We start from the raw sequence: 12,540 nt of genomic DNA, 5'->3' as shown, positions 1-12,540 counted from the left end.
ATATCTCCTGGCCAGGTAGCAAGCTTTGGGGTCCTGTGAGTGAATGCAGGGATTGTGCATACCTTCATCTACCCATTGGGGGTTAAAATGCAGATTAGAGATTAATTCCTTATCCAATTTTGATCTGGTGTCAGGTGATGTGCACCCACCTCAAATGCAAGACCAGCACCTACAGAGCTTGACAAGGCTCCATTTGAGACCATTTTAAAGGTCTTTACCCACTTTGAAGGTCTGATACTATTTACATGCTTCAGTTTGCTCTTGCTTATTTTCTGAAGAGAGAATAAACAAACCTTGGGATGACAGTGAATTGATAGAAACCTGAAGGGGATTTAGGGTGTATTTCTGGTTACTGAGAACCAGGGAAACTGAGGCAGTGAACGCTGGCCCGGGGGCTGCCGACGGCCGGGACGACGTAAAGATGCCCACGGGGATGGGTGTCACCGGCACCGACACGGACCGCGACCAGTTTCGCCTGCGCCTGGGTCGTTAGGCCCTGGTGGCTCCGCAGGCGGCCGCTGACCCCAGGGGCTGCCCGTCCCGGCCACACCGAGGCTCCGGGGCCCGTTCGCGGCCTATCCTCAGCGCCGCTCATCGCTCCGTGGCACCGGCACGATCGGGGCGGCGACAACTCCCACCCCGCCGCGGGCCGGACCGGGCGGTGGAGGCGGAGCCACGTCTGGGGTGGGGCGGAGCCGCGGCCAGTCGCTACCTCGACGGCGGGGTGGGCGGTGCGGCGTGGTGTGGAGCGGTGCGGGGTGATGGAGCCGCGGGCCCTAGTTGCCCGCGCTCCGGCACGCAGCGCCCGCTGAGGCCCGCCCGCCGCCGCCGCAGCGCGGCAGCCCCTCACCTCCCGCCCCCGCTTCCCCCTCCCCCCCCTTCGGGAAATGGCCACGGAGCCCCTGCGACCGGCGCCGCCCGCGGCGGGGCGCCCCGAAGGCGGGCGCGGGCGCTGCGCGGGCGGCGGGCACGGCGAGGCTGAGGAGGCCGCGGCCCAGCCGGTGCTCGGCGCTTCCCCGGGCCCCGCGGCGGCGGCGGCAGGGGGCCGGCGGCGGGGGCTGAACGGCTGTGTGCCGCTGTCGCACCAGGTGGCCGGACACATGTACGGCAAGGATAAAGGCGGTGAGCGGCGGCGGGGCGCGGGGAGAGGGGCGGCGGAGGGAGCTGCGACCCGGGCCACCCGTGAGGGAGGTCCCCCCAATACCTGCTCTCCCGTTTATCTTAATTCTTGTAGAGCTGGTTGTGGCGGGGCGGGTCTCGCTTCAATTCTCCTCACGTCCCGCTGGCGGCGGCCGGTAGCTGTGCTGTTGGCCGGAGGTGGTGTTGGTGACAGGAGGGAGCCGCTCACCGGCGGCAGGGGGACACATGCCCGGCACCTCAGCAGCGGTGTCGGGCTTGCCGCTTTGGTGGCTGAGGTCCCGCTTCTCGGGCTGAGCTGCGAGCACCTGTTTGCCCCGGGGACTGCGTGTCGGTTCTGGTGTTTGGTGGTCACCTCGATACTGAGGGCCCGGTCTATCCGGCCAGGGTCTGCTTCTTCCTTTCGAAGGGTGGAGGAACTGGGAGAGCTCACCCGATGTACACAGGTTGTGGACAGAGTGGTTTCAGCACTGCCAAATGTCTGTCTTCTGATGGTTGGCATAAATGGCAGTGGCCCGCCAGGACGGAATAGTTAACAGCGCCTTTAAGCTTCTCAGTTAGCTTCATTTTATCAGGCACCTTTTAAAAAAGTGGGAATTTTGATAATGGTGTCCTCATACCCTCAGAACATAGGTTGGAACTGTGCTTTATCTGAAGGTAGCCCCCAAACCTATGGCCACCAGAAATGGGTGAAGTATTAATGAGTGATTTACCAACCCGGAGTAACTTACTAGTTGGTTGTTAATTAGATGGTAAGAGTAAGCCCAACCCATTGGCTTGTAAACGGTCTAATAATACAAATATGAGGATGCAGCATTTTTTATATGTACCTTTACATTTCTATTTTAATTCCAGGTTGAGGAGTGAGGTGTTAGCCCTTCTCAGGAAAGGTGCCTTTTAACATAGGCAGCGGTCACTACCAGAGCAAGCAGCCAAATTAGCATTGCTGAATGGCATTTCTCCCCTTCCAGAACAACACATTTGGTACGACTCCTGCCTCAGAGCCAAATGCAAGGTATATATTTAACTGTCAGTGTGCTCTGAGAGCAGCTGTCATATTGCCTTTGAACCCTAAAGGTAGGAACTGTCTTTGCTGAATAGGCCAGGGGTAGTTCATCAGAACCCCTTCAGCTATCACTGAGTGGAATTGCAGTACTAATGGCACTGTGAGTTTGTCTTATCTACAGCCTGCGTCTGTGGCATGTCTTGCTGCTGATAATCTCCACAGCAAGGTAGTTCTTGTCCCTTGCCCCTGCTGCAGTTGGTGCAATAAAATGTAGAGGGAGGTGCGCTGGATCCTTGGAGCTGTAGAGCTTTGTTGTTCATGTATCATAACATAGGGTGGGATCAGTTAGAAAAGGCTTGTTCAGGGAAAGCCTCACCTTTGCCACATCAGTTTTATCAGCTGGATGGAGACAACATGTGTGATGCGCTATCATTGCAGGTGCAGCTTAAATGGATTAGGTAAAGCTAGCTTCACTATATCTGATGAGCAAGACCAAGATTTTCCTGCAGGGGTATCACCACAGTTGATGATCTCATCTTAGAAACAGTTTTACATGTAGGTGAAGACCAGCGCTGCTCTGGCACTCACAGCACTCTAATTTTTGTAACTGAATATTCTTATTTTATTTCTTTACAGATGTATGTAGGAGTACAGGCAGTTGAGATGCGAAAGATCATTATAAAGGGTCATGTATAATTCTGCAGTGCTATTCCCCTTGGTATCTTTGTTGTGAAGCTAGCGGCCAGATGTTTGAATATGTGTAGTTGCTAATAGCATTGGTAAGGAATATCACAATCTGTATGCCACAATCTGTGAGAACTTCAGGTGCGTGTGAGGAGACCCTGTGTCTTCTACTTTCTCCACTGTCTTTTTCTGCCTTTTCCTGCAGTAGTTGCCCTTCCTGTTATTTTCTATTCTGCCCTTTTCTACACCATTGAACCTTTAGTATTTTAAAAGCCTAAAGCTATAAACCCAGCATGCATTTTTGTCAGGATACCTCTATTGCTATGTGTACAACATACAGAATGTACCTTGAAGGTTGTACCTGGCTGGCATTAGTATCTGAGTTGTTTACTGATTCAAGCTCAGAGCCCTCGTTCTGCTCAGCTTCTTCCTCTATGTCACTGTTGTCCTCTGCACCCAACTTCCTTTCTACCCCTGCATAGAAAGATACAGAGGACTTGTGGATATCCAAAGTATTTTTAAAGTTTTCTTTTGTTTGTTTTTTTAAATAAAGTAGACCTTAAAATTTCATTGCTGTGTGGTTCCCTCCCTCCTGAATAACATTTCTGTTTTCCTGTTTCTCCTTGTGACTCTTACTGCTTTGCAAAGAAAGTCTTGTAGCATTCTCTCTGCATGCAAACATAGACCCTTGGCTTCTGGGCATAATGACTGACCTTCTGTTGAATGCTGTGTTCAGTATTGCTTCCCCTGGAACAGAGTAAATCACATGGAGTAAGTAAGGCTGTGGCTCGCTTCCATAGGCATGAGGAGAGAGACAGGAGCTAGTGGGATATGTCAACTTATACAGCCTCCCGCACTTGGCTGTGGTCTGATGACTGTACCTGTAAAATGCTGGAGGTTCCCAAGTTGTTAGTGGGATTCTGTAGCTAAAGGAGCTATTCTTTTTCAGTGTGACTTGCTTGGTAATGCAAGTCACTAAACTTCTAGCTCTGGCAGTTGTTTCCTGCTAAAAAGGTTAAGATGGCACATACATACTAGTCAGTCCTTATTAGATACCCTCAAGAGGATGGAGGATCTTTCTAAAGTAAATGTTTGGCTTGTCTGTGCAGAACAGGTTTTGTCTATAGTTCAGTGAAGTGGATGGATTGGATGTGATGCTTGTTTAGAAGAGTGCATATATCTGTGTTGTTTATTTTTGCAGTAAATTTGGGTTTCAGAATGCCAGTAAGCTTTGCTTGCAGAGCCATAGAGAAATGTTTGTAAGAGGCTTCAGAATTTTAATTTTGGTATAGTTCTGTTGCTTCTTCAGAAATGTTAAATTATTTATTTGTATGTTAATGCAATACTTCTTCCTGTCTCTGCTGGAAAACCTAAGGAACCCTAGAACAAAACCATAACCAATGCCCATATGTTAGTCTGACCTGCAGGTGATGCTATCTCAGGTGGTTGGTTGTAGATCAGAGGGAAAGTTATGGAGTTCTCATCTTCATGGTGAATGTTGAAGCACTAGTCTTTGGTTTCCAGGCATGCCTCAGTCACAGTTACAGAGTAGGTGCTCTAATTTGTCAAGAAATTCAGAGGATGAGGGAACTTTAAATAATGCCAGGTTATAATAACTTCTTCAAGTAACATGTATCGACCCAATAGTGTATGGGTTCTACTTCCAGGAATATTTGCCTGGCCTTTCTACCTTGTAGATTGTTTACTTGTTTTATCATCAAAGCCAACCAACATGCAGATTTTGAGGAGTATGTATTATAAAACTTTTTTGTAATGTTGTGATTGTTAGCAGTTCACATTCCAAACCTGTGCCATTCAGATACTTTATGCACCTTGCTAGTGCTTTCCAGCACAGGTAAAAGGGTACAGGGAGGGCATGATAAGGTGGTGTGTCTTGAAGATGTGGTAGTCTGGGCATTGTGTGGCAATGTTTTTCTAGTTCTGGAAAGTATACAAAATCCAGCTTTCGGCAAACAATGTAACTTGAGAGCTTTTACGCATGTTTTCAAAACCACTCTTTCTTCATTGGCGCAGCCAACTAGTGAAACAATTTTTCTAAGTCTGGTGGTGGTTTTAAAGTAAATATCTTAGACTCTGAAGATTTTGTTTAGTTTCCAAGGCTTCACAACAGAGCCCATTCAGAGATAATGCTTTCTAAAAGGCAGAACACAATTGCTGTTACAACTGCAAACTCTTCTGGGGACACAAAGCTCCTGGCTCGTTGTACTCTGTTTCCTCAAGTGGTAAGCTGAAGATGGAGCCTACTATTGATAGTGCTGATGTTTTTCCTTCCCTTCTAAGCAAAATAAATTACTATCTGAAAAGCTATGAATAAATTCTAGGGGAAAATTTATTTTCCAGAAGTTGGTTTTTCTTTTTCTCTTGCAACTGATGATCTTGAAACCTAGAGGGGTGCAGAAACTTTCAGAGGGATGCAGTTACTGTTCTCCATTCTTGCCTATATTCATTTCTTGAGTACCCTCAGATACTAAATTGTGTTTCTTACGCAGCTACTCAGCAGTGCTGCTGGCTGGAGAGTCATTAGGGCTGTTTTGTGAGGGTATGTTGAGGTCTCTTTTTTGGTGCATAATGAAGGTGATTGCTTGGCTGAGGTGAAATTCTGTATTGTAATGATGTGTGATAACAAATAATATCACTCTATGCTAATTAGATGCTATGGGGCTGCTGCTTTTAGTAACATAGAAGTGCTCTTTCTATGCCATTAGTATAGAAATACATAGAACACATTTTTATATTTTAGCTATTGAGAAATGCATTAAACTTGGTACTAAGTCTTTTAACGTACTGTCATTGTTGGAAAAAAAACTTACCAGTTATTTAAAAAGGGAGTGTCTATGTAATCTTCCATAGTTAATGTATTTTTTTGGGGTGGAACTTTTAATGTGAAATCCCAATACTGTGTTGGCCTTGAGCAGAATTAGACGGAGGAAATCATCTAAGATTAAAAAGATGGAGAAAAGTGTGAGCAGCCATCCACTAAGGGTTTTTTGTAGGAGCTGTCAATTTTAGCTCTACTGTGTGTATACTGAAAGCAGTACAACTTTGCAAATAGGCTGTCCCTGATCGTGTATTTGCTGTTTGGGGTGGGGAGGAAGCAACCTGTAAAACCAAGCCATGAAGGAGATACTTCTCTTCTAGGTATACTTCAGCATCCAGATGGGACTGTCCTGAAGCAGTTGCAGCCACCACCTCGTGGTCCCAGGGAGCAGGAGTTCTACAACAAGGTGAGGGTCCTGCAGCATGGAGGGAGCTGTCTGGCTGCAGATGAAATGATGGGTGTGCTTCCTGTAGGAGACACGGTTCCCAACCTGTTGTGGTGGGAAAGTAAAACCTAAATATCTGAACAGTAGGTCAGCAACGGCCCTGTCTTGGTATCTGTGTGCTGTCTAGACCTTTCTCCTCTGTGGATGTCTGTCCCCATGACAGATCTACTTCACTCACCGTATTTAAGCTTGCTCATTTGCTCATGGGACGCTGGGTTTTTCACAGGATCTAAGATTTCATTGAAAAGCCTTGTGTGATCTCCATTTATGATTAAAGGATGGTATGTTTCATCCCATCTTTCTCATGTTGCAGATTGTCTCAGAATTTGTTGCATCTAAATTTAGCATGTCTCGCAGTTCTGTCTAGTCTGGTTTCTTGCTTGAAGTGTTGGTCTCTTCACTGTATTAAAACTCAGCTCCTTTATAAAGTCAACAGAAAGTTAAACTCTCCAGTTGTTTTAACTTTAGTTTGATGTATTTTTCCTATTATTCATCTTCAGTTTGCTTTATCAATAACTTCAATAATACAGACCAGGAAAGCTGTCGTTTCTCTTATGCACAAAAACTGTTCTTAGAACCCCTTTTCCTTGCCAACCTACCTGCCCGTGATAGTCCATCGTGCGTTTTTTCTGCATCAGCTTGATTGTCATCCCTTTCCGTGACTTACTAGGTAAAAAGAACTACGGAAAACTTCATCATGCAGGATGAGAGAGGAGTCTTGAGACTTTTTATATATATATTTCATATATATTTGTGTTGTGCTGCTTGATTTTTCTCCCCCCCAACCTCTTAGGGTGTTAAGTTTCCAAAACACCTTGGATATTTTGTGGAAATGTCTCACATTAAAACAGACTAAGCGATGTGCAGTGAGAGAATATTGTGTTTGCATGCTATCATTACTTGATAATTCTCATGGTGGGACTGCTAGACAAAACAGCAGTTCTTGACTTAGTAGGAGCTCAGCAGGAGCCAGTTAAACGTAAATGTAAATATTTTTCTGAGTTTTCTTAGTGACTGTCATTTAGATGAGGTTAGAAAGCTGCAATTTAGCTTGCGCGGTAATTCTTCAGTAGGAGGAGAAAGCTCGAGCATACTCCTTTGAGTGCCAGGCTGCTGCTTACTCTTCTGTGAAATCCTGAGGTATGGACAGTAATGTGCTATCACTGTCTAAAGCCAGTGGGCAGGAGGGGTAAGCTTGAGCATTGCTTAGATGTTAGCCATTTACAGCACAGGCTTTATCGTTTTGCCTGTTGCTTAAACTAGTGTGACAAGCTTTGAGCAAGACCTTGACCAAAATCTTTGAGGAAAAGTTTTGTGTTAGTGCCCTTGTTATTATGCCATGTCACAGGGGAAGAAGTCAGGTTTCAATGCTAGTTAAGTTGCAAAGTTAACTTCATTATGTCTTCCAGGGCCTTGCTGGGTTACTTCCATCACAGAATTTTTTTGGTTATCAGGCATTTGGCAAAAGGGTTGGGTAATTCTTGAAAAATAATGGAGAAAGAGAAGGGTGCACATACAACTAGGTGTGTGTGGACTGGAATGCCTTTTTGGGGGAGAAGGGAAGGTGAGCAAATGCATGTACATTATATAGGTGAAAGTACAGGAGAAAGGTCTTGGGGATTTGTCACTTCTCAATGATTAACTATTATCGTGTTTGCTCTTGGCCAGAAACCTTGTGATGCAGGATATAGGCACCTAAGCACTACATATGGTTGTTACAAGATGAGGATTACTGCAGGTTGTGAGGTTCAGTGTAAGGTACAGTTACACCTAGAGCCTGAGCTGATTAGAGTAGCTCATTGCTGCCAAGAGAGAAAGGCCTTTTGCTATGTTGATGCTTTTTGAACATAGATGAACTGATTTGACTTATTTAAAAGACTGCAAAACTTCCTTGTGTTGATTGTCTTTTGTCAGTTTTAGTGATTAATCTGATGAGCAGTGGAAACAACAACAGGAATGCCCTGTTTTGGTGACTGAGCTCAAGGCATCTTTTGGTCCACAATCAGAAGAAACTTTTATCACCTTGGAGAAGTTAATGAGCTTCCAGAAACTGGGAGAAGGAGAGTTTTACCACAACGGGTTGTTTACAAGGCAGGAGATGGTGAGAAACGGTGCAGAAACAAAAGAAGTGAAACAAGACTGATGAATTCCAGGCTGTCACTTTGTCAGGACTAGACAGCAAGTCCATTGATAAGATCACACTAGAAGGTTGCCAGTTAGTATATGTGAATTAATTGTCACTTGTTTCTTTATTTCTGTGTCTATTTTGTCATATATGCTTATAACTGTTTTGTTTCTAGTGATAGGTAAGTTATTGTTTCCTTTTGCATGCTACCTTACCCTGGCCTTGAATTAAAATTAGTACCCCAGTACCTGGGACAGAAACAAGTGGTGTTTTTTACTTATGGGTGAAGTGAAACTCCTTGGCTGAAGTAACTGAGAATCTTTGTAGTTTATGGTAGCAAGAAGATGAGCTTGCCTCACAGCTGGAGAGCAGCTATTGCAAATCTGAGGCAGAAGTGTTTTCTGGTAACTGCCAGTGACCAGAAATCCCTGTTTCAGCATGCAGTCTGAGTGCTTGTGAGCTGAAGGCTGCAGGAAATGTGTCATAATAGAGTTAACGAGGCATTGACAGACAAGTTTGACTATAACTGATATATTTAACCTGATACCAGGTTATCTTCTAGCAGCCTTCCAGTATCTGAAGGGGGCCTACAAGAAGGTGGGAGAGGGACTTTTTATCAGGGACTGTAGCAGTAGGACAAGGGGTAATGGGTTCAAACTTAAACAGGGGAAGTTCAGGTTAGATATAAGGAAGAAATTCTTTACTGCAAGGGTGGTGAGGCACTGGCAAGGGTTGTCCAAAGAAGTGTAAATGCTTCATGTTCAAGGCCAGGTTGTACAGAGCCTTGGGCAATATGGTCTAGTGTGAGGCATCCTTGTCCATGGCAGGGGGATTGGAATCGGATGATCTTAAGGTCCTCTCGAACCCTAACCGTTCTATGATTCTATCTGGACAAGAGAGTCTTCTCTTCTGAAACTGCTGGATTTGCTTTTAGCTGGATGTGTGAATATGACAGAAGGTCATAGTCTGTGTTAGCAAATCACCAGTTTTTTTCTGTGGTTACTGATGGGTTGTTTTGTGTTGAGCACCAAGCTGAGTGCTGACTGGTAGAGCCCAAAAGAAATGGGCTTCGATTTTGGAATGGAAACTTGCGTGAGACACTGTAATACAAAATTCTATCTGAAACTTGCTCAGAAATGGCAGACAGCTGGAAATTTTGGAGAATTTCACAGGTCTCTGTCAAAGTGGAGATCTGGGAAATCTCTCAAGTAATTCTTGCCATTAGGCTACCTTTCTGTTTTCCTTATAGTGTGTTTTCAGATTAGCAGTTAAAAAACCCCCAACAAATAAACCACCGAACCCTCTAAATACATGCGGTCTTTCTTAAGAGGTTATTTCACCAAGTAAACCAAACTTTTGCCTCTAGTACAGCAATATATGTCATTCTCTACTGATGGGGGAAATGGCTTGCCATGATTCTGTGTTGGGGGACAATAGTATGACAAGATCATTGTGAATACCTTCTATGATAAAATGTAGCAGAACAATGAGCTATTTGTAGTCGCTGTTAATAACTTACTATGTATTGCTTAACTTATCACTGGAGTGTGACTTCCTAGTGGTAATGTCCACTTTCTGTTGGGTTCTGTAAATACCAGTAATTATCAATTCAAAATAATTAACATTTTGATTTTGTTCCTGCAAACTCCATTCTTGTATCCGAGGGCATGAACTTTTTACAAACACAGGCTGCATAATTATGGAGTGTTTCACCAGGTCTTCTGGTACCCTTACCTGGGTAAAAAAATTTTGAGTGTTTTCACCTTGAGTAGCTACAAGATGTTCCGTTTTCAGTAGGTATGAGCAGCAAGAGAGTGGGGAAAAAAATTGGAGTAGAAGGGTTGTGTTTTTTTAAGGTCTGTTTACACTGATGATCTGTTGTTTCCATCTAATGGAAATACTTGGCGAGAGCCTGTAGGTGGTGGGGGCCCTTTAAAGGACTTTTTAAAGGAGTTTCAGGAGGGAACAGTATACAGAGATGTGGACATAGAAAAATATTGTTTAAAAATGTAGTATAATATATTATGTAGTGGTGACCCATTTCCATTAAAGCATATAAAATGTAAAAGGCAGTATGTGTTTATGGTATGCTGCCTACACATGCATGCTAAGAAATCCGCAGAACCAGGCTACTACTCAGTGTGTTCTAGTATTTGGCTTCAGCCTGCTTTATGCCAGGGTGCATTTATACATGTGGAGCACTCTGATTTAATTCAGCAGTGTTGGGAGAGGAAAGGGAAGAAACCTATCAACCCTCCTACGGTGATCTCTTCTGGCAGATGAGTTGGGAACTGTGAGGAAAGCACCCTTTGAGAAGGTTAGTGCAGTCACCGTATGAGGTGAAACCCCCTGCTTAGCTGCATACAGAGCTCTTGTCTCAAACAAGCCAGGCTGTACCCAAGAGCACTGTGTGCTAGCATAACTCTGTCTTCCTGTTTCAGAGCTGTCCTCTTCAGAACAGGGATTTTTCTTAATTTATCACATCAAGAATGTAGTATTGCAGAAACTGTCTTCTTGGTGCCCTGAAGAGGGGGAGGAAGCTGGAATGTCAAGCTTTAAATAGGGCAAACTGCTTTTGCAGGCACAAGAGCATAGAGCTTGGGCTGCAATTATTTAAAACTGGGGAAGAGAGAATTTACAGTTGTTAACGTTACCTTCATGACTACCATTTCCTAAAAGCTGTGTGTTTAGCACTAAGAGATTGAGTGTTTATTATTTTCAACAGAACAAGAGAAGGATGCTGAACTCTTTTGAAATGTCAGCTCTTTCACTCTGGCATTCCCTCAGTGGGGCTGAAAACCTTTGTTACTGTGTGTACCTATTCTGAGCATGGCATACTGAAGTTTCGAAACCTGCTAATGCAGTAGGTAATAAACTGGGTTTTTATGCTTCACAGATCAATCAGTGTTCCTGTAAACTTTTATTTGAATTGCCCTTCTGCTTTCCTATGGTGACTGTGGGATGCTTGGGGTATAAGTATACCTTCTCCCTCATCCTCCTTGCTGAAAACTGTCCTGAGAAAGCTCTGGCAGCATGGACAACTTCCATCACTTCCCCCCCCTTGCTAGTGGCTGCAGGTCATGGCTTGGAATAAAAGTTATGACTCCAAATAACATACCTGCAGTACTATAAGGTTTCTGAGAATGTTTATTGCAAATCTTGCCCAAATTCTCAGATATCTTTGTCCCAGAGTGCAAGGGTGATTAAAGAGGGTTGGAATGACAAGGTAGATGGGGTTCTCCCAGTTCCAGTTCAGCTCTGGCAGCCTTCTGTCTCTGTCCCACTGCTTGGGAACCAAGGGAGCTGATTTACCCCACGTAGCATTGGGAAAAGATAATCAGCCTAATCACATGGCCCTTCTGGATAACAGATCTTCCACCCATTGCCAATTAATGATGGCTCTGTTAACTGCCATAGCAGCAGTCTGAAAGTTCAGGGTTCAAGCCCTGCGGACATACAATATGAATGCAAGGAAGCTGTTACCTCTGTAGATAATAGAAATTGTTTTTCACTCTTGTTGCATGTTCTGAAAACAAAGCCAGGATGTAAGAGACACAAATAGTTTCGGCATGCAAAAGAGATTTAAGTTAGGTGAGAGTCAAGCACTTGAAGGTTAGGAAGCAATGGTTTCACGATAGCCTGTACAACTGTTGTTCTGAACTTTTGTTGGCTGCATTATAATGCAGTTTTCAATAGGGCAATGACCTGTCTTTCTGTTTTGTTTCCCCTAAAGAATTTACTAACTCATTTTACAATCCGACATAAGGCAGAATTAATATTGTTTGTTCAACTTCTGCCATCTGTCTTGTGACAGTCTTTGAGTTTTTGACTAGATGATAGCGTGTTAGTGAAGACCCAATTATGTTAATATTCTCGAAGACGTAATTCCTTGTGCTTCTGTGGTTACAGAGAAGAAATGTGCAGGGAGTGTGCCCGCTTGGACCATTATCAATAATTTTCTCCTTACTATGTTACTTGATTGTCAATAACCTGCCACTACTCCTATGCTGTGGCTTTTCACTGCTGCTTGATGCTTTCTTCTTTTTTGCATTGTCTAATTTTAATTAGTATTCAAGCAGCTTCAGGCAGTGCAGAAGACTTCTGGTGACTTCCCTCCCCCTCCATGGCATAAAATCAAGCCAGCAGCCTGAAAGATGTGTTTTGGCCTGGAAGCTTTTGCATGGAGTTGCAAGAACTGACTCATAAAGCTCAGCCCTCTTTTAGCCTATATAGCACAAATCATGATAAGGCAGCCTGTGTTCTGTCAACTGTTCTCTGCTAGTGACGGAAAAGGAGAGGGATTG

At 44.3% G+C, this 12,540-nt stretch overlaps 1 protein-coding gene across 1 annotated transcript in view; it reads left to right on the top strand.

Moving 5' to 3' along the window:
- Positions 1-877: 877 nt before the first annotated feature.
- The window catches only part of IPMK (inositol polyphosphate multikinase), a 48,331-nt gene continuing 36,668 nt past the window's right edge, over positions 878-12,540 (top strand). Inside the window, exons 1-2 of the mRNA XM_061373846.1 lie at positions 878-1,122; positions 5,987-6,072. Coding sequence (XP_061229830.1) covers positions 888-1,122; positions 5,987-6,072 — 321 coding nt within the window. The 5' untranslated portion in view covers positions 878-887. The remainder of the gene's footprint in view (positions 1,123-5,986; positions 6,073-12,540) is intronic.

This window comes from Neopsephotus bourkii, unplaced genomic scaffold, assembly GCF_033783945.1.
Source record: "Neopsephotus bourkii isolate Nb327-2 ecotype Australia unplaced genomic scaffold, CSIRO-AGI_Nbou_v1 NB_1634, whole genome shotgun sequence".
NCBI classification, from domain to species: Eukaryota; Metazoa; Chordata; class Aves; order Psittaciformes; family Psittacidae; genus Neopsephotus; species Neopsephotus bourkii.
Note: the sequence above shows the minus strand (reverse complement) of the source record. Positions and strands in the feature narration are given on the sequence as shown.